The sequence below is a fragment of the Triturus cristatus genome, chromosome 3_1 (assembly GCF_964204655.1).
Source record: "Triturus cristatus chromosome 3_1, aTriCri1.1, whole genome shotgun sequence".
NCBI classification, from domain to species: Eukaryota; Metazoa; Chordata; class Amphibia; order Caudata; family Salamandridae; genus Triturus; species Triturus cristatus.
This window is the reverse complement of record NC_140583.1, coordinates 625366150-625391386: the sequence shown is the minus strand read 5'-3', so window position 1 is coordinate 625391386 and position 25237 is coordinate 625366150. Positions and strand designations below refer to the sequence as shown.

The 25237-nt window shown below is 49.4% G+C and overlaps 1 protein-coding gene across 1 annotated transcript in view; it reads left to right on the top strand.

Moving 5' to 3' along the window:
* The first annotated feature begins 204 nt into the window (after positions 1 to 204).
* The window catches only part of IGDCC3 (immunoglobulin superfamily DCC subclass member 3), a 406359-nt gene continuing 381326 nt past the window's right edge, over positions 205 to 25237 (top strand). The window contains exon 1 of the mRNA XM_085644584.1: positions 205 to 485. Within this exon, the coding sequence (XP_085500710.1) occupies positions 416 to 485 (70 nt within the window). The 5' untranslated portion in view covers positions 205 to 415. The remainder of the gene's footprint in view (positions 486 to 25237) is intronic.

Genomic DNA, 25237 nt, shown 5'->3' with positions numbered 1-25237 from the left:
GAAGGGAGGACGGAGCCACGGAAAGGGTGAAGAACGGTAAAAGGAGGAATAGGGTGAGGTATCGGGAAGGGGGTGTGTGGGAGAATAGCGAGGGAGAAGGAGAGGGGGAGGGGGAGTGGCGCGAGGGAGGGAGGGAGGTGGAGGGAATGAGTGAGGGGAAAGGTGGGGGAGGGCGATTCCTCGTCGCCCTCTCTGGCAGCCGAGCCGGGGATGCTGCTGACGGATTGCTGGTCTGTAAGATGGCGCAAGCGGCCAGCAGGCAGCAGCCGAGCTAGGGAAGCGGCACGAGGCGCACACGGACTTACACCACACACCTATTTATATATTGTGTCTTTAATATCGAGGAGCGGATTCTACCCCACCCTCTTTTTTGGGATTTGGCAGAAAATAGGAGCCCGGTGTGGAGGTCGAGCTGATGGCTGCTGGGGGAGGCTGGGGGCTCCCCGCCCCGGGGCTTCTCTTCCTGCTCCTGGGCTTTGCTGTGGGTGAGTAGGTTTCTGTGTCACTCTGTATGTTGGTGGGGGAGGGCGGATATAACGGGGAGTGGGACAGGTGGCAGGGGATGGGGAGTACCCCGAGTAGTCTATCCACTACCTCGCTTTGCACCCACACCACCTCACGCGTACCCCTAGTGACCGACTGACGGGGCTCGCTCGTGGTGTTTACATACATGTTCACCGCGTCTCAGTACTCCCAGGACAGCATTTCTATAGGAGTACCGGTACCTGTTTCTTCTCAAGAGGAAGAAACGCACTACTCAGGGGAGAGAGTGTGAGCACTTCTTTACACGAAGGGGGGCGCTTCGGAACTGTTTTATTCTAATGGCGAGAGTGCCAGCACTTCTAGAGGGGATCAGAGTACGGGCCCTTGTTTATACAAAGAGTACCGGTACCCATCCCTTCTCAAGAGGAGAGTGTGAGCACTTCTTTATACTCTGGGGTGTGGGGGAGCGGGGCGCCTCGGCACTGTTTTATTCCTTTATTCCAATGGCGAGAGTGCCAGCACTTCTAAAGGGGATGTATTTATTTAAAAGGGAGAGTACAATTGTGAAGTAGGTAGTACACGCACGACTTTATTCTCAGTTTACTCCCAGTTGAAGTGTACCGGTACTTCATTGTTCCATACGAGAGGATGACAGTACAGGTCCATTCTATAGTCGAGAGTACCAACACTTTCTTATTCTGAAGATGGATTCGAACGCGGGGAGCACCCGCATATTTCTTTTCCAAAGGAGTGGGACGGCACGGTTTGCATGCTCCATGAAAGGAACGCGCCAGTACATCTTAAGATTGAAGAAGACAAGAGCTCCAGAACTTGTTGGTACTCGAGCACAGCACCAGCACTTCTTACTACTTGAGTGGATAAGGGTACCAGCACTTCTTAATACACGAGGAGAGGCAACCACCAACTCATCTTTACCCTCAAGGGGCAGGAGCAGACCTTTGATATACTCGAGAGAAAGGAATACTGGAATGGCTTCGGCTCTGCTACTGAAAAGGAGAGCGCCAGCATCTTTGTTTCCTCGGGGTGCAGCACGGGCACCCCTGCATACTGAGGCAAAGGTACCAGTACCACAGTATCATCCGAAAAGAGTACCATCATATCTGTACCCTCTGTATTCTCTGGATCCTCAGGAGAGAGCTTCAGCATCTTTGTGTACCAAAGGCAGGATACTAGCACAGCTGTATCCTTAAGTGAGTGTGCAAGCACTTCTGCATCCTCAGGAGAGAGTATCAGCCTCTTTGTGTACCAAAGGCAGGATACTAGCACAGCTGTATCCTTAAGTGAGTGTGCAAGCACTTCTGCATCCTCAGGAGAGAGTATCAACCTCTTTGTGTACCAAAGGCAGGATACTAGCACCGCTGTATACTTAAGTGAGTGTGCAAGCACTTCTGCATCCTCAGGAGAGAGTATCAGCCTCTTTGTGTACCAAAGGCAGGATACTAGCACCGCTGTATCCGTAAGTGAGTGTGCAAGCACTTCTGCATCCTCAGGAGAGAGTATCAGCCTCTTTGTGCACCAAAGGCAGGATACTAGCACATCTGTATCCTTAAGTGAGTGTGCAAGCACTTCTGCATCCTCAGGAGAGAGCATCAGCATCTTTGTGTACCAAAGGCAGGATACTAGCACAGCTGTATACTTAAGTGAGTGTGCAAGCACTTCTGCATCCTCAGGAGAGAGTATCAGCCTCTTTGTGTACCAAAGGCAGGATACTAGCACCGCTGTATACTTAAGTGAGTGTGCAAGCACTTCTGCATCCTCAGGAGATAGTATCAACCTCTTTGTGTACCAAAGGCAGGATACTAGCACAGCTGTATCTTTAAGTGAGTGTGCAAGCACTTCTGCATCCTCAGGAGAGAGTATCAGCCTCTTTGTGTACCAAAGGCAGGATACTAGCACAGCTGTATCCTTAAGTGAGTGTGCAAGCACGTCTGCATCCTCAGGAGAGAGTATCAACCTCTTTGTGTACCAAAGGCAGGATACTAGCACCGCTGTATACTTAAGTGAGTGTGCAAGCACTTCTGCATCCTCAGGAGAGAGTATCAGCCTCTTTGGGTCGTGAAGGCAGAGTACCGGCACATCCACTTAGTAAGTGATAGTGTCAGCACAGCATATCTGCATTCTCGGGAGGGAGTACCAACATCTTTGTGTCATGAAGGCAGAGTACAGGCACATCTGTATCCTTAAAAGTGAGAGTACTTCTGTATTCTCCGAAGAGAGTACCAGCCACTCAGTATCCTCTGGAGCAGTGATACTCAAAGTACCGCCTGGGGGCCGCATGCAGCCCTCCTGACCTCTAAATGCGGCCCACGGGGCAACAGCAGCACTGGGCTGCCCTTTTATCGACACAGCACTAACATGGAAAACATTTTTAAATATACAGCTAACATTTATTCAAAGGTTAATTGCAGTTAGGGAAAAGAAGTAACTAGGACCTTAACTTTATGAACACATTTATTTTTAAAGACAGCTACTACATATACATGCTTTGCTTCCCCTACTCCCACTTTACACCCCCTGCTTGCAGCCCTTGATCACGCCATAGACCAAACTTAATGGCCCCCAGGAAAATGCATGTGAGTACCCATGCTCTAGAGAGAGTACCTGCACCTCCCTATCCTTAGGAAAGAGCACCCTCACCACTGCATCCTCCGGAGAGAGTACCAGCACTTCGGTATCCTCCAGAGAGGGTATCAGCACTTTGGTATCCTCCAGAGAGGGTATCAGCACTTCGGTATCCTCCAGAGAGGGTTGTATGATAGATGCACAGATGGCTAAACCACGCTTGGCTCTACCAGGCAGCCCGAACCATGAATGCGTCTTAACCACGCACTCCTTCACCACGCAATTTTGTTATAAAGGCATGAGGTAAAGGGGTATGCGTGGCTAAGTTCGCCACTACTATGAGCCTCTACCCTTGCCCGAAGCTACATACCCCCTACCTGCCCCACCCCCTGTTCTGAGGCTCAAAACCTTCCCCCTCCCATCCCACGTTGTCCCCAAAACTACCCCAACTCCTTCCACAGCCCTTAGGCTGAAAATCCTAACCTCTAATTTAAAAAAAACTACCCAGACCCCCCCTTTAGCCCTAAAAACGACACTGACTACCCATTCCCCTGAGGCCTGACACCCTAACCCCTAATTAAAAAAACTACCCCAACCCCCGGCCCTTCCAGCCTGACCCCATCAGCCCTGAAAACTACCCCAACAAGCCCTCCAGCCCTGAAAACTACCCTGACCGCCCCTCCAGCCCTGAAGACTACCTGCCCCCCAGCCTTGGAAACTACCCTAACGCCCTCAACCAATACAAACTACCCCAAAACTCGACCCCAGCCCCACTAACCTCACCATATCCTCCACTTCCTCATCCGAGGTCTTCTTGCTTCCGAGTTCTGCTGGGCTGCAGCCAGTAGCTAGACCGCACACTGCGGTAACCAGGCGTATGCATGGTTAAGGCATATGCATGGTTAAGGCAAGCATAGTAGCACTTGCGTAGTCGGAACACGTGTGGCTGAGGCTGCAGTGTTCTGGCTGTTTCCCTCCAGAGAGAGTACCAGCTGCTCGGTATCTCCCGGAGAGAGTACTAGTAGTTCAGTATTCTGAGGAGGAAGTACCATAGTCTCTTTATTCTGAAGGTGGAATACCAGCGACTCGGTATCCCTACGGGTGAGTACCAAAACCTTGGTACCCCTAGGGGAGAGTACCAGCAACTTGGTATCCTCCATAAAGAGTACCAGCATCTCAGTGTCCTCTGGAGGGATACCAGTACCTCGGTATCCTCCAGAGAGAGTGACAACACTTCAGTATCCTCTGGAGAGATTACCAGCACCGCAGTATCCTCCGGAGAGAGAGTACCAGCAACTCTATATTCTCCGGAGACAATACCAGAACCTCAATATTCTCCGGAGAGAGTACCAGCATCTCAGTATCCTCCGGAGAGAGTAATGACACCTCAGTATCCTCCAGAGAGAGTACCAGCACATCTGTATTCTCCAAAGAGAGTACCAGCACCTCGGTATCCTCTGGAGAGAGTACCAGCACTTCGGTATCCTCAGGAGAGAGTACCAGACCCTCAATATCCCAGGAGAGAGTACCAGCACCTCTGTAGTCTCTGGAAGAGTACTAGCACCTCTGTATTCTCCGTAGAGAGTACCAGCAACTCGGTATCCTCCGGTGAGAGTACCAGGACCTCAGTATCCTCTGGGGAAAGTACCAGCATCTAAGTATTCTCTGGAGAGAGTACTAGCACCTCTGTATCCTCCAGATAGAGTACCAGCACCTCAGGATCCTCCAGAGAGAGTACCAGTACCTCAATATCCACCAGTGAGAGTACCAGCACCTCACTATCCTTCAGAGAGAGAGTACTATCACCTTGTTATCCTCCAGAGACCGTACCAACACCTTTGTATTCTCCAGATAGAGTACCAGCACCTTGATAGCCTCCAGAGAGAGTACCCACACCTCAATATCCTCCAGAGAGAGTACCAGCACCTCGTTATCCTCCAGAGACAGTACCAACACCACTGTATTCTCCAGAGAGAGTACCAGCATCTCGGTATCCTCCGGAGAGAGTACCCGAACCTTGGTACCCTCCAGAGAGAGTACCAGCACCTCAATATCCTCCAGAGAGAGTACCTGCACCTCAATATCCTCCAGAGAGAGTACCAGAACCTCGATATCCTCCGGAGAGAGAGTACCAGCACCTCATTATCCTCCAGAGACAGTACCAACACCTCTGTATTCTCCAGATAGAGTACCAGCACCTTGGTATCCTCCAGAGTGAGTACCAGCACTCCAATATCCTCCAGAGAGAGTACCAGCACCTCGGTATCCTCCGGAGAGAGTACCAGCCCCTTTGTATTCTCCAGATAGAGTACCAACACCTCTGTATCCTTCAGAGAGAGTACCAGCACCTCGTTATACTCCGGAGAGAGTGTACCAGCATCTTGTTATCCTCCAGAGACAGTACCAACACCACTGTATTCTCCAGATAGAGTACCAGCACCTTGTTATCCTCCAGGGACAGTACCAGCACCTCGGTATCCTCCGGAGAGAGTACCAGCACCTCGGTATCCTCCGGAGAGAGTACCAGCCCCTCTGTATTCGCCAGATAGAGTACCAACACCTCGGTATCCTCCAGAGAGAGTACCAGCACCTCGGTATCCTCCGGAGAGAGTACCAGCCCTTCTGCATTCTCCAGATAGAGTACCAACACCTTGTTATCCTCCAGGGACAGTACCAGCACCTCAGTATCCTCCGGAGAGAGTACCAGCACCTCGGTATCCTCCGGAGAGAGCACCAGCCCCTCTGTATTCTCCAGATAGAGTACCAACACCTCGGTATCCTCCGGAGAGAGTACCAGTACCTTGGTATCTTCCGGAGAGAGTACCAGCCCCTCTGTATTCTCCAGAGAGAGTACCAACACCTCGGTATCCTCCATAGAGAGAGTACTAGCACCTCTGTATCCTTCAGAGAGAGTACCAGTACCTTGTTATACTCCGGAGAGAGAGTACCAACACCACTGTATTCTCCGGAGAGAGAACCAGCATCTCTGTATCCTTCAGAGAGAGTACCAGCACCTCGTTATACTCCGGAGAGAGAGTACCAGCACCTTGTTATCCTCCAGAGACAGTACCAATACCACTGTATTCTCTGGAGAGAGTACCACCCCCTTGGTATCCTCCGGAGAGAGTATCACCACCTCGTTATCCTCCGGAGAGAGTACCACCACCTCGGTATCCTCCAGAGAAAGTACCAGCACCTCGGTATCCTCCGGGGAGAACACCACCACCTGGGCATCCTGCGGAGAGAGTACTAGCACCTCTGTATCCTCCAGAGAGAGTACCAGCACCTCGGTATCCTCCAGAGAGAGTACCAGCACCTCGTTATCCTCCAGAGACAGTACCAACACCTCTGTATTCTCCAGAGAGAGTACCACCACCTCGGTATCCTCCGGAGAGAGTACCACCACCTCGGTATCCTCCGGAGAGAGTACCAGCACCTCTTTATCGTCCGGAGAGAGCACCCGCACCCCGGTGTCCTCAAAAAAGGTTCCCAGAACCTCTTTCTCATGAAGGCAGAGTACCAGCACCGCGGTATCCCTATGGGAGAGTACGAGTCGTAGATATGCTCTCCCGAGAGAATGCTATTTTTCGGTGTCGCACATTTTTTGCTGGTGCTGGTAGCACATGGACCCTGTGAACAAGCGTCGCGGATTGGGCCGGGCGCCAGAGCCCTCGAGCCAGCTCCGGGATCGGAGCCGCTCGGGGACAGACTGACTCTGCCCAGCCGGCGCCTCTCTAGTCCTGGCACCGCTGCCTGCCAGCAGGCCTGACACCCCTAGCGCCCCCTGACATACCATAGCATACCTAACATACCTATCTTTAAAACCAGGGTGCTCTTTGCATGCATGCTCGACGTCTTCCGGGATCCGACCTGTAGAAAAGTGTTCCATAGCATTGTAAAGCACAGTACAAGCGGCCTGTGGCATCCCTACCCACAGGTTATGGAAACTTGATGCGGCTACTCTACTGACTTTGGAATATGAAAAATACTTTAGTTAGATAAACAAGTCCATTAAAGTGCCAGCAATATAAAATAATACTCTACTGTGATCATTTAGTAGTCGCTAGTTCTAAAACCACTATTTCACCTGTTATTAGAGCTTGAGATCACTTCTCTTGTGCATCGGTCCAGTTGTGGCCGCACTAATAACTCTCCGATTACAGAAACATGACATCGCTAGTCACCTTGGGTTAGAACATGGCATCACTACTCTACCGTGATTGTTTGTTACACTCTAGTTGTGACCTCACTACTTACTCTCTGATATAGGACCATGACATCACCAGTCACCTTCTCTATTAGAACATGACATCACTACTCTACCGTGATTGTTTGTTAGTATAGTTGTGACCTCACTACTTACTCTCTGATATAGGACCATGACATCGCTAGTCACCTTCTATTAGAACATGGCATCACTACTCTACCATGATTGTTTGTTACAGTCTAGTTGAGACCTCACTACTTACTTACTCTCCGATAATACAAACATGACATCGCCAGTCACCTTGTATTAGAACATGGCATCACTACTCTACCGTGATTGTTTGTTACACTCCAGTTGTGACCTCACTGCTTACTTACTCTCCAATAACAGAAACATGACATCGCTAGTCACCTTCTATTAGAACATGGCATCACTACTCTACCATGATTGTTTGTTACAGTCTAGTTGAGACCTCACTACTTACTTACTCTCCGATAATACAAACATGACATCGCCAGTCACCTTGTATTAGAACATGGCATCACTACTCTACCGTGATTGTTTGTTACACTCCAGTTGTGACCTCACTGCTTACTTACTCTCCAATAACAGAAACATGACATCGCTAGTCACCTTGTATTAGAACATGGCATCACTACTCTACCGTGATTGTTTGTTACAGTCTAGTTGAGACCTCACTACTTACTTACTCTCCGATAATACAAACATGACATCGCCAGTCAGCTTGTATTAGAACATGGCATCACTACTCTACCGTGATTGTTTGTTACACTCTAGTTGTGACCTCACTGCTTACTTACTCTCCAATAACAGAAACATGACATCGCCAGTCAGCTTGTATTAGAACATGACATCACTACTCTACCGTGATTGTTTGTTACAGTCTAGTTGAGACCTCACTACTTACTTACTCTCCGATAATACAAACATGACATCGCCAGTCAGCTTGTATTAGAACATGGCATCACTACTCTACCGTGAATGTTTGTTACAGTCTAGTTGAGACCTCACTACTTACTTACTCTCCGATAATACAAACATGACATCGCCAGTCACCTTGTATTAGAACATGGCATCACTACTCTACCGTGATTGTTTGTTACACTCCAGTTGTGACCTCACTGCTTACTTACTCTCCAATAACAGAAACATGACATCGCTAGTCACCTTGTATTAGAACATGGCATCACTACTCTACCGTGATTGTTTGTTACAGTCTAGTTGAGACCTCACTACTTACTTACTCTCCGATAATACAAACATGACATCGCCAGTCAGCTTGTATTAGAACATGGCATCACTACTCTACCGTGATTGTTTGTTACACTCCAGTTGTGACCTCACTGCTTACTTACTCTCCAATAACAGAAACATGACATCGCCAGTCAGCTTGTATTAGAACATGACATCACTACTCTACCGTGATTGTTTGTTACAGTCTAGTTGAGACCTCACTACTTACTTACTCTCCGATAATACAAACATGACATCGCCAGTCAGTTTGTTTTAGAACATTGCATCACTACTCTACCGTGATTGTTTGTTACAGTGTTAGTCTAGTTGTGACCTCACTACTTACTTACTCTCCGATAATAGAAACATGACATCGTTAGTTACCTTGTATTAGAACATGACATCACTACCAGGCAGGCAACTAGAGGCAAATTTCGGGGGGGGCTGAAAAATATTTCGGGGGGGGCTAAGTCTTCGAGCCATAGGCAGAGTGGCTATAAGCAGGGGTGAAACCACAACAAAAACCTCATTACCGAGTAAATGGTCTTTTAAAGACCTGTGAAGTACTCGGGTGCGGCAGCAATTAGACGGACGCCAGCCCGCGAAGCTGTCTCAGCCGGGCTGACACACACGACGGGGGGGGCTGAAGCCCGGTGAGCCCAATGGGTGTTGCGCGCCTGATCACTACTCTACCGTGATTGTTTGTCTAGTTGTGACATCACTACTTTGCAGGTGATAGCACTAGGCACAATTACCCATTATTAGAACATAATACAACTGTTCTGCTGTGATCCTTGATTGGTCTAGTTGTGACATCACTACTTTCCTGTTAGTAGAACATGACGTCACTACTCAACGTAATGGTTTATTACACTCTAGTTGTGGCATCAGTACTCCCATTATTAGAACAGGATTCCTAAGCTCGTTTGTTGCATTTTGATTGTGTCACTGCGCACTATTATTAGAACACAGAATCCCTACTGTACTATGAGGGTCTGACAGTCTAGTTGTGACGTCACTACTCCCCTCTAATGAGAACATGATAAACTACTCACCGGTAGTTTGTATTAAAATTGGGTTGTCACGTCACAATGTTCATGCCAGCGCCAACAGACAGTGTGAAAAACAAGTCTGTTGAAGGGCATAAAATGCGTATCAATTTCAGGGGAAAACAGGCTTTTACCTTTCTTTTTACCAACTGGTTTTCCCTGGAGAATTCATATGATAGTGTGTTAATTTATTGCACTTCTGGAGTTTCTTAAAAGAAAGCTGGACTATAGCTGTATGTTATTTTAATTACATCTGGGGTTTGAACTGACGTGTTTCAATGCTCACAATTTGGGTTTATGGCAAAATTCATATTGCATATTGGTCGTTTTCACAGTACATATCCCATTTGTGTTCTACCTAACTGTGGTAAGATGCTGCTATCTCTAATAGGAAGGAGAATGCAGTCCTGGTTTTAAAGGGGGTCAGCCCACTTCAGCCATTGGCTAACTTTACTGTGAATGACAGAATTCTGCTCTTTCACAAGAGCACAGCTGCACGCAAAGTACTTCCCTTCATGATTATGGCTATAACTGCAATGGGTGCTTTTTGAGAATAAAATACATTATTTGTATGCTCTTTTTCTATATTCGCAAGGATTGGCAGCTGCCCGAACAATTACGTTTTACAAAAGTTGTTTGCGAAACAAATCAGGCTTTGGCAAAGCTAAAAGGCTGCCTGCTAACGCCCGACCTATTGACTTTGTCAATGCTTGTTTCTTGGACCAAATGAAAAACGTCCAAATAAACGTCTAGCAGCAGCACATCCAAGCACTGAGCCTAGCTTGAGAGCTGACACGTGCTCTCTACACTCCTGTGCAAGTACTCCCAGTTACAGGCCGGCCTGGGTCTAGGGCCCAACACTTGCAAGGAAGGTACCCTTCTGTCCTACCTGGAGGTCCCTCTTTTCGCAGCAGAGTTGAGGTGTGCTGTGCGACCCCCCCCCCAGAATGCAAGTGCCATGTTTTTAGGGCTTCGAGCCGTCCTCGCGCTTTGTTCTCGCTACGTTCGGCTCCACGTCACAGGCCCACGGCCCAATCCATCATTGATGCTGTGTGGGCTGAGCCGCACCTAGCCTGTCGCAGGCAGCAGAGCAGGCCCAGTGCGACTTCTGCGCGCACTTTTATATCTGCCTGCGCTTCTTCAGAGGCGTGGGCGGGTGTCACGGATAGCTGAACATTATTGGAGTGTCAGACCTGGCGGAGCCAAAAACAGCCCCTGGAAGGCTAAGAAAGAAAGCGGAGCAATGGACCAGGGTAAAGAAGGGTGAAGGCAGAGGCCGCGTTGAGACGGAGCAGGCAGGATAAGGACAGACATGATTGGAGTCTGTTCGGGCGCGGGTGTTTTATCGACTTAAACCTTTGCCACTGATGTCTGATAGAACTTGGAGGTCACAGCCAACTATCCACGGCCGATAGAGAGAGGAATTGTAATTGCATTTTATATAGCGCTTACTACCCTTGACGAGGCGTCGAAGCGCTTTTCGGCGAGTAGTACGCTACTCCAGTATCCAAAAAGGGTTAGTGGTGAATTAGTACAGATAAATTGATTTGAGCGGTGGACATGTGAGTCTGTTGTGTGGGTGAAAAGGGAGGGTCTTGCGTTCATATTGCGATATGAAACTATGGCATAATAAAAGTTGAGGACCCCCCACTGCAAAGTACATGGAGGGGCCCCTTCCAGAGTCAGTCAGGAGCTCTCCAGCAAGGGCTGAGGGAGGCCCCCTTGAGCTTGCCCCCCCCCCTCCCCCCCTGCGGGAGCCTATGTTATGACACTGCTTGGTACACCTGATGAGGCATCAAAGTGATTTTCGACAAGTAGCACGCTACTCCGGAACCCTAACAGGATCAGTGGTGAATTAGTATAGGGAAATATGAAATTAATTTGAGCGGTGGATTTGTGAGTCTGTGAGTTGGATTGAAAAGGATAGTGGAGGGATAGAAGATGGAAGGGTCCAGAAGGTGTTTATTTGGAGATCATAGCAGCAGGAGAAGGTTTGGGATGAGTAAGGGGGGAAGAGTCAGAGGGAAGAGTTTAGAAAGGCTTGTTTGGGAGATCTGAATAGTTAAGAGGTTTGAGATGATGCAAGGGAGGGGTAGTGTCGGAAAGAGCCTAGAATGGGTTATTTGGGGGCTCAAGGTATGCATGTATAAGTAAGGTAATATATCTAGATTTAAGTTGTATTAAATAAACTCAGACTTTCAAGTGTTGCTGTACTTTAAGCTAATTTATTTATATACATATATATATTCCCCCCACAATAGTGAAGCAATTGTAGGTGAACAGTTATTATACAATGTACTTATGTATGCAGTGACCTTTATGCATGTTAAACATAGAACAATATAACCACAAGTAATACGCACATTTGTGAAGCAGAATTAATGAACATGTATATATTTATAAACAAGATTATTATACGCATTTATACAAAGGAATGCACATACCTAGGTACACATATATAATCCAAATAACTACTTGTATACCCAGGGATATGCTGTATATTTATGTTTGAGTATGGTGGTTATCTGAGGAAGAGCCAACTGTTGAGTAGTCTTCTGAAGATAAGTTAGTTATTGGTGGATCTTATGTTTGGGTGTAAAGAGTTCCATAGTTTGGGTGCTTGAAAAGAAAAGGATGTGCCACCTATGTATTTTTTTCTTGTATGGTGCAGTAGAACTGGGTGATAGAAACTCTTGTTATTTACAGTGCTTAGAAACAACAACCTCTGTGTTAACTGCTACTAAAAATATATCTATTATTAGGGCTTCCGATTTTATGGTATTTATTTCTTGGATTTGTATGTCTGTATTTATACATATTTATATTTTTCCCATGTTATTGGACGTTAAAGGAAGTTGTGCTTAGTACATTACCTCATATATTTTACAGAAAATGTGCACTTGTACTTTGATGACTGTAGAGGTTTTAGCACTGTAAGTAGCCAAATAGTATAGAAGACATTCATGTGAAAATATTAGTATTATAGAGCAAACAACTGCACACATAAAGATGGTTAAGAATATTTCATAACTCGTCATGCTGCCTTTTCCACAGGAAGTCTTGAATGGCGGCTTGGTGTATAATGTAAAAAAACATTTTTCTGTATTTTTGTTTTTTAAATAAATGCATAAAGGAAAATATTGTTTTCTGGTTGTATTTATATGTAAACACCAGTAAAAGGTGAAAGCAGAGAACCTTAACTATTATCAAGATTATTCTCATTGTTTTTGCTGCTGTACTCATGGCACAGACACTGCCATGCGGTGCTTCAGCACCCCGAGAAGGCAGTACAAGCCCCCCTGGGCCCTAGAATGATCCCTATCAGGGACAAGCCCATCACTTCATGTCACCTAGAAGATATCACACTGTCCAAACGCTGTCCTGCGTTGTAGAGCGTGGTGAGGATGTTAGTGATACGGGGGCGAGTGTGGAACGAGGGTAGCTGTAAAGGGCTTTGGTGTTGATACATGGTTGGGGAGTTGTTACGTTTCACACAACGCATGTTTATGTAGTGATAGAGACACTATATAGGCATCTTTCTATCTGCGTAGGGTGGAGGGAATGTGGCAAGCACCAGGCAAGCAGTGAGAGGGCTCTAGGTGATGAGGTTTGTGTGCCCTGCAGGCACTACTTCCTGTGTTGTCTTGTTTGAGGGTGTGGCATTTCAGGCTCGGCATGAACTCAAGGAGTTCACACATTGAATGCAGATGACTTTGGGGACAATTCTGAAGAAAGGATCCAAGTAGTTAAAAGGATCGAAATCTGCTCACAGCATCGGGTGATTTCGGGATGTTAGGAGATTGGGGTTTTCTGAACATGGACAAGGGACCTGGTGTGGAAGAGTCACTGGAGGTGGCAGTGATGTGCCAGGGACTGATTTACGTACAAGTATGAGTAGTATGTGTTTGACAAAATATTTAGCCGAGAGTCACAATGCTTGGCGTCTGTGGAAGGACATGGCTAGAGCCTTGGATGGTTGAGGAGTGTGCTTGCAATGAACTTGATTTATGTTGGAGGGCATGAATGAGAGCCTTCTGAGTGGAGAATTAGGGGTACCGTGGGAGCTCGTAAGCAAGCTTGATTGGTCATAGTGTGGAAATTTAGCGTGCAAACTGAACATCATCTGCGCCATCTTGCCTCTCCCCAGCGTCACGCACAACGAATGCACGGCCGCCATTTTAGACACCCCACTCATTGTCAATCGCCAGCGCGGTCCCCTTGGCGCTGCGAGCATCCCCCGCGCGCTGGCCACCCCCGCTCTCTCATACAGGCCATAAACCCTCTCCTTCTGCGCGATCCTGCTACGGAACCACTTCCGACCGACAAACCCATACATGGTCATGCCTCTCCTTTGATAACCCCCTTCCTCTGCGCCCCATTGACCGAACTGGTCCCAGGCCATCACCTAGCCCTGCGGATGCAGTTTATTGCCCCTACTGTAAAGGAAACACCCCACATCAAAGGGATTACAGTAGAATCAAAGCCCCTACCCCCTGAGACCCGGCCAGTTGCACACACCCCCGGGAATTAGCGGAATTCCCTGCTGCGCGATAGCCATCTCCCACTGCGGGTAGGGTGAGAACTTCTACTGTATCTATGTGTGGGATCGGATCTGAACCGGGGCTTCAGGGGATATTTCCCCGCACATCAAGGGAATCACAAGAATGTACTATGTGTAATAAAGCAATAAACCAGTGTATAAGAGACCAGGTCTCAGAGATGCAGTTAGAGCACCTCGTGACGATACCTTGCTGTCTGATCTGATGTGTTCTGCTCCGACGGAATAAAACCTTGTTTCCTGCCTTCCAGTCTCCGGCGCCTGCCTCTTTTATTGGTAAATTATCGAGTGGTATGAGAGGCGATTATCGCCGGGCAAAATACTTGGAAGATATCGACTGAAACTGCCGCTACCATTTAACAATTGGCGTCCCAAACGTGGGGCCCATCAGCGACACGTGGATCCAGTGGGAGAGGTCCCGACGACAGAGTGAACGACTGCAACGATCGGGAGAGCTCCTGCCCAATAGACCCTCGTCTGGCAGCCGATCATCCGAACTTCACTGGTTCCGAGCAGACCTCTCTCGAGTGATCTACGGTCCTGACTGGGAACCATCAGGAGTGCCGCGGCAAATACGGAGAATAGAGGACGATCGGGCGCTGGAGGCGGAAGACGAGAAACTGTCCATGCGGTCCGGGTAAGGTCGTGAAACACGACAAAAGTGCGAAATAATTGATTGATTGATTGAATACTAGTATTGCTCATTGATTGTGCTCATTGATTGTTCTCTTTTGAGATATTCGCTGTCTACAAACGGGGAGGAGTAGAAATACTCTCTCTCTCTCTCTCCCTTTGCAGATAGTGAAGGGTAGGTAACGCAGACTTTTGTCCCCGTTGAAACCCGTCGTGCCTATCTTTATCTCCCCATTGATTGATTGTCCGAACATTGATTGTTTTGAAGAATAGTGCTTTTTGAGATATTCTCTGTTTGCAAATAACGTAGAATAGGAATATTCTGTCTAGTCTTTGCAAATAGTGAAGGGTAGGTAACGCAGACTTTTGTCCCCATTGAAACCCGTCGTGCCTATCTTTATCTCCCCATTGATTGATTGATTGATTGTCCGAACACTAGTTGTTCGATATTGGTTCTTTGGAGGTATTCTCTGCTTACAAATAACGAGGAATAGAGATATTCTGTCTAGTCTTTGCAAGCAGTGAAAAGATAGGTAGTGCTGACTTTTGTCCCCGTTGAAACCCGTCATGCCTATCTTCTCCCCACTGATTGGTAGTTGGTTCTGCCCGGACCGCTTATTAGAGGTGAACCACCCGGCTCCACTGGAAGGCACCCCTAATAAGGACATGTTCACTAAATATGGACTAGTCGCCGTGGCTTATAGCAAGCTGTGGCATAAATATACCAAGAAGGAGCCCGAAAGTCAGTGGCCACTGATGGGATCCTTCGACGATCGCAAGATAGAAGCGCTAGAAGTAGCTCTGCGTAGCAATAAGACGACGCCTACTATGCTTGACAGTATTGGCATGTGGCGTAAAGAAGCGACGCAACGGAAAAAGAGGGAAGAAGTAAAAGCAGAAAAGGAATTACGAAAGGCAGCTCACCTTGCCGCTAAAAAGTTAGAAGAAGACATAAAAGAGAGAAGGGAAACTAAGCTAAGCCAGGAGCCCGAAACCTCAGGCCAGTACGCTGTTAGGTCCCCTTCTTTGCTCTACCCTGTGTTGTCCTCCAGACAGCAAACGAATGACGAATTACTGTTAGGTCCCCCGACCATTTACATGCCCCCTCCGTATGCACCCTCCCAATCAGTAGTGCAACACCCACAACCCCCGAACACGAACGAAAGCAGTACAGGGGCCTCGGCCCTCACGGCCTCCGCGCCGGCTGAACCTCTTGTACTGAACCTAACGTCGACTACAACGCTAGACGACCATGAGATAGGAAAGAAAGAGTCCACCAGAATGAATCGGTTAACTAAAGATGAACGAGCAGGAATTGACAAGATAGTAGGGACGCTGGTGGAGCGAAAAGAAAGTGAGGAGTATATAACGGACGTGTATAAATCGTATGCCGACAGCCGCAGACGACACTTCGTCGTACGGCTCTGTTATCGCACCCTGAATACATATGAGAATAGGTACCACGATAAAGGTCCCGAAGGCCTAGCGGCCCTATATAGGAAGGTAGACATTGGGGAAGAAAGAGAGGGCGATGTAACGAACCTCTTCACTCGTACACTCGAGGTCTACCGACACCTTAAAGAACATGGACAGACAACCACAACGGAAACCCCCATGGCAACTAAGCCCCAGGGAGGAAGGGCCGAGGCCATGATGCCCATTAAAGAAGCTGCCCCCTACTGGGTCCCCCCACGGGGTCAGGGAACACACGACGACATCAACCACCAAGATGCGAAGGGAAGGGTTGTATATAACTGGGTCTACCAGCCGTGGGACCGGCAAGATATTTTGACCTTTAGAAAGACCCTACCCGACTTGAGAAAGAACCCGACTGCCTTCTACACTGAATTAGGTACAGCCTTAGGCTCAACGATAATGACGTTAGCAGATATCGACTTGTTCTTTGGGCTATGTCTGCCGGCTGATGTGTGGAAACAAATCCGGAAAGTTGACCACGCTGAGCCGTTCGGATATACCTGGGTACAACTCGATACCATAGATAAACAGCGAGAACCAGGACAGAAACCCCCGAAAGCCATCCTAGAGCTCCCAGATAAGATTGTACAAAAGCTGAAGACTCTAATCCCTGAAAGAAAGGTAGACTGGTCGATAGTGACGGCTTGCCGCCAGAAACCCCAGGAAGACGTGTCTGAATACTTCTCCCGATTCGAGACTGTGTTTTCCGACTACAGTGGCCAAGACATGACCACCGCAACCGGACACCACCTCTTTGTCCAGAATTATGTAAAGGGTCTGTCGCCAGAAGTTTCCCAGAAACTACAGACCAGCGAGAGTAGTTGGGCAGCCTCCAAACCCGCAGCAATTCTCCAGATGGCCCAATACTACGAAAACCAGAAAAACGAGAACGATAGGGCGTCGGAGAAAAAGAAAAAGGAATTAAAGGAGAGGGTGATGATAGCTCAGTTGCAAGGGGTGACCATAGGAAGGGAACCCCCGAAAGAGAACTACCAACCAACCGCCCCTAGAAAGCTACCCCCTAGAGACCATACACCTACACCCTACAACGGACGGAGAGACTTAGATGGAAATCAATGTGCGTTCTGTAGAGGGTTCGGACACTGGAAATCCCAGTGCCCGGTCCTTCTGGAATTGAACAAGAATAGGGGCCCCAGAGACGCAGCATATGACCCCAGAAATAGAGAACAGGGACGAGGGCACACGAACAACACCATCAACGACAGGCCAGGCAGACCAAACACCTTTGATCGCCCCCGGCAAAACCAGTGTCAGCAGTCCGACTATGAAAGCACTCATGACTTCGCATAGGACCGCCAGGGGCAAGGGAGGGATCCAGTCGAACTCCGTGTTGACCAGCAAGGTCCTTACGTCACCGCTAAGGTCTTGGGCACAAAATCTCCATTCCTGGTAGATACTGGGGCGACACGTAGTGCGTTATCTAAACGACTGATTCCTAGGGCACCCTTGTCTGGCTCACACGTAACCTCAATAGGCTTTGACGGAACGCCCTCCACTAACCCCTTATCGGCACCAATCCCCTTTGACTTGGAAGATAACACCACTGACACGACCTTTCTGCTCTCCTCCAACACCCCCGATGCTATTATGGGACTCGATTTGCTAAAACATTTTCGAGCCACTATCAGATGCTCCCCAGACGGAGTTCGAGTCATCCTACACGATAACCCAGATCTGTTCAGACCCTGTCACACTCGGCACATGCTCTCTATAACCGATGCTGATATGTCCCTACTCGACACATTACCTTCACATCTATGGGCTAAAACCGACTCAGATGTAGGGCGCATGGTGATCGACCCGGTACACATAACCGTCCGACCGGACGCAGTGCTCCCAAAACTTCCTCAGTATCGGATATCCCCCGAAGGCGAGAAGGCATTGGTGGAAATCATCGAGTCCCTGGTCGAGGCAGGAGTGGTAGAAGAAGTAGTGAGTAATGTTTGCAACAGCCCTATCCTACCCATTGTAAAGAAGCAAGGCGAGGGGGATGAGAAAGCCTACCGTTTCATTGTTGACTTGCGGGAGGTTAACAAAGTAGTCATACCCCAGTACCCCGTAGTCTCAGACATCACCACCATCCTCACCCTGATTCCATCCACCGCCACCATCTTTACTGTTATTGACCTCAAGAACGCATTCTTTTCCATCCCCATCCACCCAGACAGCCGCTACCTGTTCGGCTTCACCTTAAAAGCCCGTTCGTACAGATTCTGTAGGGCACCCCAAGGCTACACTGAGAGTCCCAGTATTTACAGCCAAGCCCTCAAGAGGCAGCTAGATGCAGTCCAACTACCCGATGGAGTGGCATTGATACAGTACGTCGATGACATTCTTTTGGCGGCCGACACCACCCCTCTTGCCGTCACGGCCACCATTCACCTCCTTCGCTTCCTTGCGGAGAACGGTCACAAGGTCTCCAGAAAGAAATTGCAATTCTGCCAGCCCCAAGTAACGTATCTAGGCCACCTACTATCCAAAGATGGGAGGAAACTTACCCCTGACCGAATTCAAACCATCCTAGAAACCCCTGTTCCCAAAACTCAGAAGCAAGTGCGGTCCCTAGTGGGCCTCACCTCCTTTTGTCGTCAGTGGTTGCCAAATTTCAGTCTTATCGTAAAACCTCTGCTTTCCCTGCTGGCCAAAGATACCCCCTTCCCCCTCCCATGGACACCCGAATGCCAATCCTCCTTCAAGGAATTACGAGACGCCCTCTGCTCAGCCCCAGTCCTAGGAACCCCAGACTACACTAAACCTTTCTCCCTGTACACCCACGAAAGGGAGGGATGCGCATTGTCTGTCCTAACCCAGTCCATAGGCCCTAAACAACGCCCTTGTGCCTACTTCTCTGCCACTCTCGACCCCGTAGCCAGAGCCTTGCCCGCCTGCCTTCGAGCAGTAGCCGCCGCTGCTGTCTCTATCCGACAAAGTGAGGGGATCGTGCTCTCGAACCCCCTCACTGTATTGGTGCCCCATGCTGTTGATACCCTCCTGAACCAAACCAAAACTCAACACCTGACTAGCGCACGACTGACTGGGTACGAACTGACTCTGCTTGCACCCCACATCACATTGAAACGATGCACCACTCTGAATCCAGCCACTCTACTACCTCTCCCTGACACTGACCCTAATGCGTCCCCTATACATGACTGTGTGACCCTCACCGACGAACAGACCAAGAGTAGGGTTGACCTCCGGGATACTGCCTTCCCGAACCCTGACGGAGAACTGTGGGTGGATGGCTCGTGTATCAAGCTCCCCGATGGCACCACCTCAGCTGCCTATGCAGTCACCACGGCCCGAACCGTTGTTGAGACAGCCCGCATCACCCAGCGATCCGCACAGGCGGCTGAACTTATTGCCCTCACACGAGCCTGCATCCTGGCAGCAGGGACAACCGCAAACATTTACACAGACAGTCAGTATGCCTTCGGGGTAGTTCACCACTTTGGGCTCTTATGGAAAGAGAGGGGATTCTTGACCTCGCATGGCACACCCATCCTGCATGGAGATCTAGTCTCTGCCCTGACCGAAGCAGTCCTCCTCCCCACACGGCTGGCTGTGATCAAATGCCAGGCACACAAGAAGGTGACAGACATTGTAGGACAGGGAAATGCACTAGCTGACGTTACTGCCCGAACCACAGCCGAGAATAGGTCCACGACCCGCATGTACGTGACCAGGTCACAAACTGAGAATTGGAAGGATGCTAGGGAAACGATTAGGGATATCCAATTAGCCAGCACACCACACGAATTAACTGAATGGGCCCGGGTAGGATTGAAGGACGATGACGGTTGTTGGCGAACTAAAGACTCGAACAAATGGTTGCTACCCGACTCATACTTGATCCCCATGCTGACCATGGCACACTCCCCCGCACACATAGGGTCTGCCCCCATGATCGAACTCATCTCCAAAGTCTGGCACAACGACAGAATACCAGACTCAGCCAAACGACTGGTCCAACAATGCCTAGTATGCCTCCAACACAACCCTGGGAAAGGAACTGCTGTACCCCGGGGAGGGTTTGGGGTCCCCAATCACCCCTTTGAAGTCCTACAAATGGACTACGTCCAGCTAGAAAGGTGCCGAGGTTTAAAGTATGTGCTTGTCGTTGTGTGTGCCTTCAGCAAGTGGGTGGAAGCCTACCCAACCCACGACAACACCGCTATGACTACTGCAAAAGTACTACTGAAGGAATTCTTCCCCCGATACGGCCTTTGTCGAATTTTGTGGAGCGACAATGGCCCCCACTTCGTAGCCGAAGTTATCCAACTCATCTTAAAAGGGTTGGGGGTAAAACAGAAGTTCCACGCGGTCTTCCATCCCCAATCTGCAGGCTTGGTTGAGCGACACAATGCCACGTTGAAGCTTAAGATAGCAAAAATAGTCGCCACCACAGGGCTAAGATGGCCAGACGCTCTCCCGCTAGCATTGCTATCAATGCGTTCCACCCCCACCAAACACCACTTAACCCCCTACGAGGTCGTCTTCGGGCGGCCCATGAACCTTTGGACTGCACCAAAACCATCATCCATCCACGACGTCCCGGACGTCCTCATGTCTGACTATTTGTATAACCTAACTAAGACATTGTCTGTTATCCATCAGCAGGTGCTGCACGCCATTCCCGATGTTTCCAGGGGCCCGGGACACGACATCCAACCCGGCGATTTCGTCTTAGTGCGTAACTTCCAACGCACCAAGAGTCTGGAGCCCCGGTGGACGGGTCCCCTGCAAGTCCTGATCACCACCCGAACAGCTCTTCGAGTGGAGGGGAAACGCAATTGGCTGCATGCACACCACTGCAAGAAGGTATCACCGACCCTGAACAGCATCACCGCCCAAGAAGAACTCCTGGACAAAGATCGACCATCCCTGAACCGCTGCCCAGATACAGAGACACTCGAGTTAGTAAGATATCCTGATCCCACTGTGCCATCCAAAGAAGGGTATAACTTACGACGAAAGGAGAGAACTTCGGCTAAGCAGACCACAAGCTAAGTGAGAATCTCAAAGCGGTAGCCTAGTCACCCCAAAGGCCACCAGGAGAGAAACCAAACAAAGTCTGTGGTTCTGCCCGCTACCGAGTCTCTTGAAGATGATGGAAGCAACCGGACGTCCGAAGATCCACTACAGAAACCCAAAAACTGACCGAATGCACAGCTTAAAGACTATTGCACTTTTCATTACCCTTCTCTTTTGCCTTCTCCTCATGGTCGCCTTCTGGATCATGGAGGAGAGCACACCCGCTCATAAGACATTACTGGCCACCGTTCAACCTACCACCACGAAAGAACATCATCTGATCTCGCTTTCACCCCAACTCCGAGAAAGGCGTAAGGAGTTCTGGAATAACTCCTTTGTGCAGTTGCTCCACCAACACAATCTTGCTACCAACGCCACTAATTGCTGGATCTGTGGACTGCTACCACATGCCACTGGACACTCTATCCCTTTCATCCCTTCACCTTTTTCTGTCCATGGCTCCTGCCTCGCCTGGCTAATCCTCCTGCAAGAAAGCTACAAGGACAATGCCACTTCCGGCAGAACCATATCACACTTCTACCATGGGTTCTGGCTGAACAAAACTGGAAGAACTTCTGCCCTCTTCTGCCCTCTGAGATCGAACACTTCCTTTCACATGGACATCCCTGCCAAAGAACGAGTTGAAATGCAAGTGTTCAACAATCCAGCCAGACCCACCTTCTCCTACCTCCGGAAACGAACGGCCGCCACCCTAACAGTGGCCCTGTCCGTCATCAACGTCACTGGGTCTGTATGCCTCGAAGGCCTGGGGGCACAGCTGGTGGGCCACAGCTCCTGCCTCATCACCCGAACATTGGACTCAGTTGACCCACCCTCCTTTGTTGCCTCCCCGAATATGTACTTCATCTGCGGTACTAAGGCCTATACCTGGCTTCCGAAAGGTTGGGGAGGCACCTGCTACATCGCCTTTGTCCTTCCTCCGACGTATGTGGCTCCAGCAAACCATCACCGACAGAAACGGGCCAAAGACATTGTTCAGGCCGACTCCACCAGAGCACAGTTCATGGACGCAGTCAAAGGCCTTGTTCCTCTCTGGGGTCCAATGGCAAACAGCCGTGCCATCCGCCACTTAACCCAGGCAGTCGAAACGGCAATGAACATTACAGCTGGCGCCCTCGCCAACAACACCGCTGAGCTTCAGGCCGTCCGCCTGGTGGCTCTCCAGAACCGCCTTGTTCTAGACGTGGTTCTAGCAGATCGTGGAGGAGCATGCCGCATCATTGGGTCCAGCTGTTGTACCTACGTACCGGATAACTCACCCTCAGTCTACAAAGCAATTGAACACCTCCACAGACTGTCCGCAGAGGTCCATCAAGAACAAGAAGAATGGTCGCTGGGGAGTTGGTTTTGGGACACTATTAAAGGTTGGGGATGGAGGCTGTTTTCATTTATCCTGATACCCATTGTGATACTATGTGGATGTTGCTTGGGGATTCAGTGTCTGCCACCTTTATGTTCGCTTTTTATGAACTGCATCTGCCCTAAGACTTTGGACTTTGAAACCGAGCGGATGAAAGCTCTGAACGAGGTGGAGGTACGGGGTATTATGGGGATAGATCCAAACTAGGCAAGCTGGCGAGATATGTTAAAAGGGAGGACTGTGGAAATTTAGCGTGCAAACTGAACATCATCTGCGCCATCTTGCCTCTCCCCAGCGTCACGCACAACGAATGCACGGCCGCCATTTTAGACACCCCACTCATTGTCAATCGCCAGCGCGGTCCCCTTGGCGCTGCGAGCATCCCCCGCGCGCTGGCCACCCCCGCTCTCTCATACAGGCCATAAACCCTCTCCTTCTGCGCGATCCTGCTACGGAACCACTTCCGACCGACAAACCCATACATGGTCATGCCTCTCCTTTGATAACCCCCTTCCTCTGCGCCCCATTGACCGAACTGGTCCCAGGCCATCACCTAGCCCTGCGGATGCAGTTTATTGCCCCTACTGTAAAGGAAACACCCCACATCAAAGGGATTACAGTAGAATCAAAGCCCCTACCCCCTGAGACCCGGCCAGTTGCACACACCCCCGGGAATTAGCGGAATTCCCTGCTGCGCGATAGCCATCTCCCACTGCGGGTAGGGTGAGAACTTCTACTGTATCTATGTGTGGGATCGGATCTGAACCGGGGCTTCAGGGGATATTTCCCCGCACATCAAGGGAATCACAAGAATGTACTATGTGTAATAAAGCAATAAACCAGTGTATAAGAGACCAGGTCTCAGAGATGCAGTTAGAGCACCTCGTGACGATACCTTGCTGTCTGATCTGATGTGTTCTGCTCCGACGGAATAAAACCTTGTTTCCTGCCTTCCAGTCTCCGGCGCCTGCCTCTTTTATTGGTAAATTATCGAGTGGTATGAGAGGCGATTATCGCCGGGCAAAATACTTGGAAGATATCGACTGAAACTGCCGCTACCATTTAACAATAGTCTTAAGCGTACTCCAGGAGCAACTGGCTCAGTTCTCGACTTAGTCTTGACAAGAGTGTTGGTCAAAGTTTTACGAGTAATGCAGGAGCACAGTAAGTAAGCTGGGTCAGTACTCGAGCTGTCTCTCAACAAGAGCGCTGATCGGGGTTTTAGAAGCAGTGCAGGAGCACAGTAAGTAAGCTGGGACAGTACTCGAGCTGTCTCTCAACAAGAGCGCTGATCGGGGTTTTAGAAGCAGTGCAGGAGCACAGTAAGTAAGCTGGGTCAGTACTCGAGCTGTCTCTCAACAAGAGCGCTGATCGGGGTTTTAAAAGCAGTGCAGTAAGTTAGCTGGGTCAGTACTCGAGCTGTCTCTCAACAAGAGCGCTGATCGGGGTTTTAAAAGCAGTGCAGTAAGTTAGCTGGGTCAGTACTCGAGCTGTCTCTCAACAAGAGCGCTGATCGGGGTTTTGGAAGCAGTGCAGGAGCACAGTAAGTAAGCTGGGTCAGTACTCGAGCTGTCTCTCAACAAGAGCGCTGATCGGGGTTTTAGAAGCAGTGCAGGAGCACAGTAAGTAAGCTGGGTCAGTACTCGAGCTGTCTCTCAACAAGAGCGCTGATCGGGGTTTTAGAAGCAGTGCAGGAGCACAGTAAGTAAGCTGGGACAGTACTCGAGCTGTCTCTCAACAAGAGCGCTGATCGGGGTTTTAGAAGCAGTGCAGGAGCACAGTAAGTAAGCTGGGTCAGTACTCGAGCTGTCTCTCAACAAGAGCGCTGATCGGGGTTTTAAAAGCAGTGCAGTAAGTTAGCTGGGTCAGTACTCGAGCTGTCTCTCAACAAGAGCGCTGATCGGGGTTTTAAAAGCAGTGCAGTAAGTTAGCTGGGTCAGTACTCGAGCTGTCTCTCAACAAGAGCGCTGATCGGGGTTTTAGAAGCAGTGCAGGAGCACAGTAAGTAAGCTGGGTCAGTACTCGAGCTGTCTCTCAACAAGAGCGCTGATCAGGGTTTTAGAAGCAGTGCAGGAGCACAGTAAGTAAGCTGGGTCAGTACACGAGCTGTCTCTCAACAAGAGCGCTGATCGGGGTTTTAGAAGCAGTGCAGGAGCACAGTAAGTAAGCTGGGTCAGTACTCGAGCTGTCTCTCAACAAGAGCGCTGATCGGGGTTTTAGAAGCAGTGCAGGAGCACAGTAAGTAAGCTGGGTCAGTACTCGAGCTGTCTCTCAACAAGAGCGCTGATAGGGGTTTTAGAAGCAGTGCAGGAGCACAGTAAGTAAGCTGGGTCAGTACTCGAGCTGTCTCTCAACAAGAGCGCTGATCGGGGTTTTAGCAGCAGTGCAGGAGCACAGTAAGTAAGCTGGGTCTACTCGAGCTGTCTCTCAACAAGAGCGCTGATCGGGGTTTTAGAAGCAGTGCAGGAGCGCAGTAAGTAAGCTGGGACAGTACTCGAGCTGTCTCTCAACAAGAGCGCTGATCGGGGTTTTAAAAGCAGTGCAGTAAGTTAGCTGGG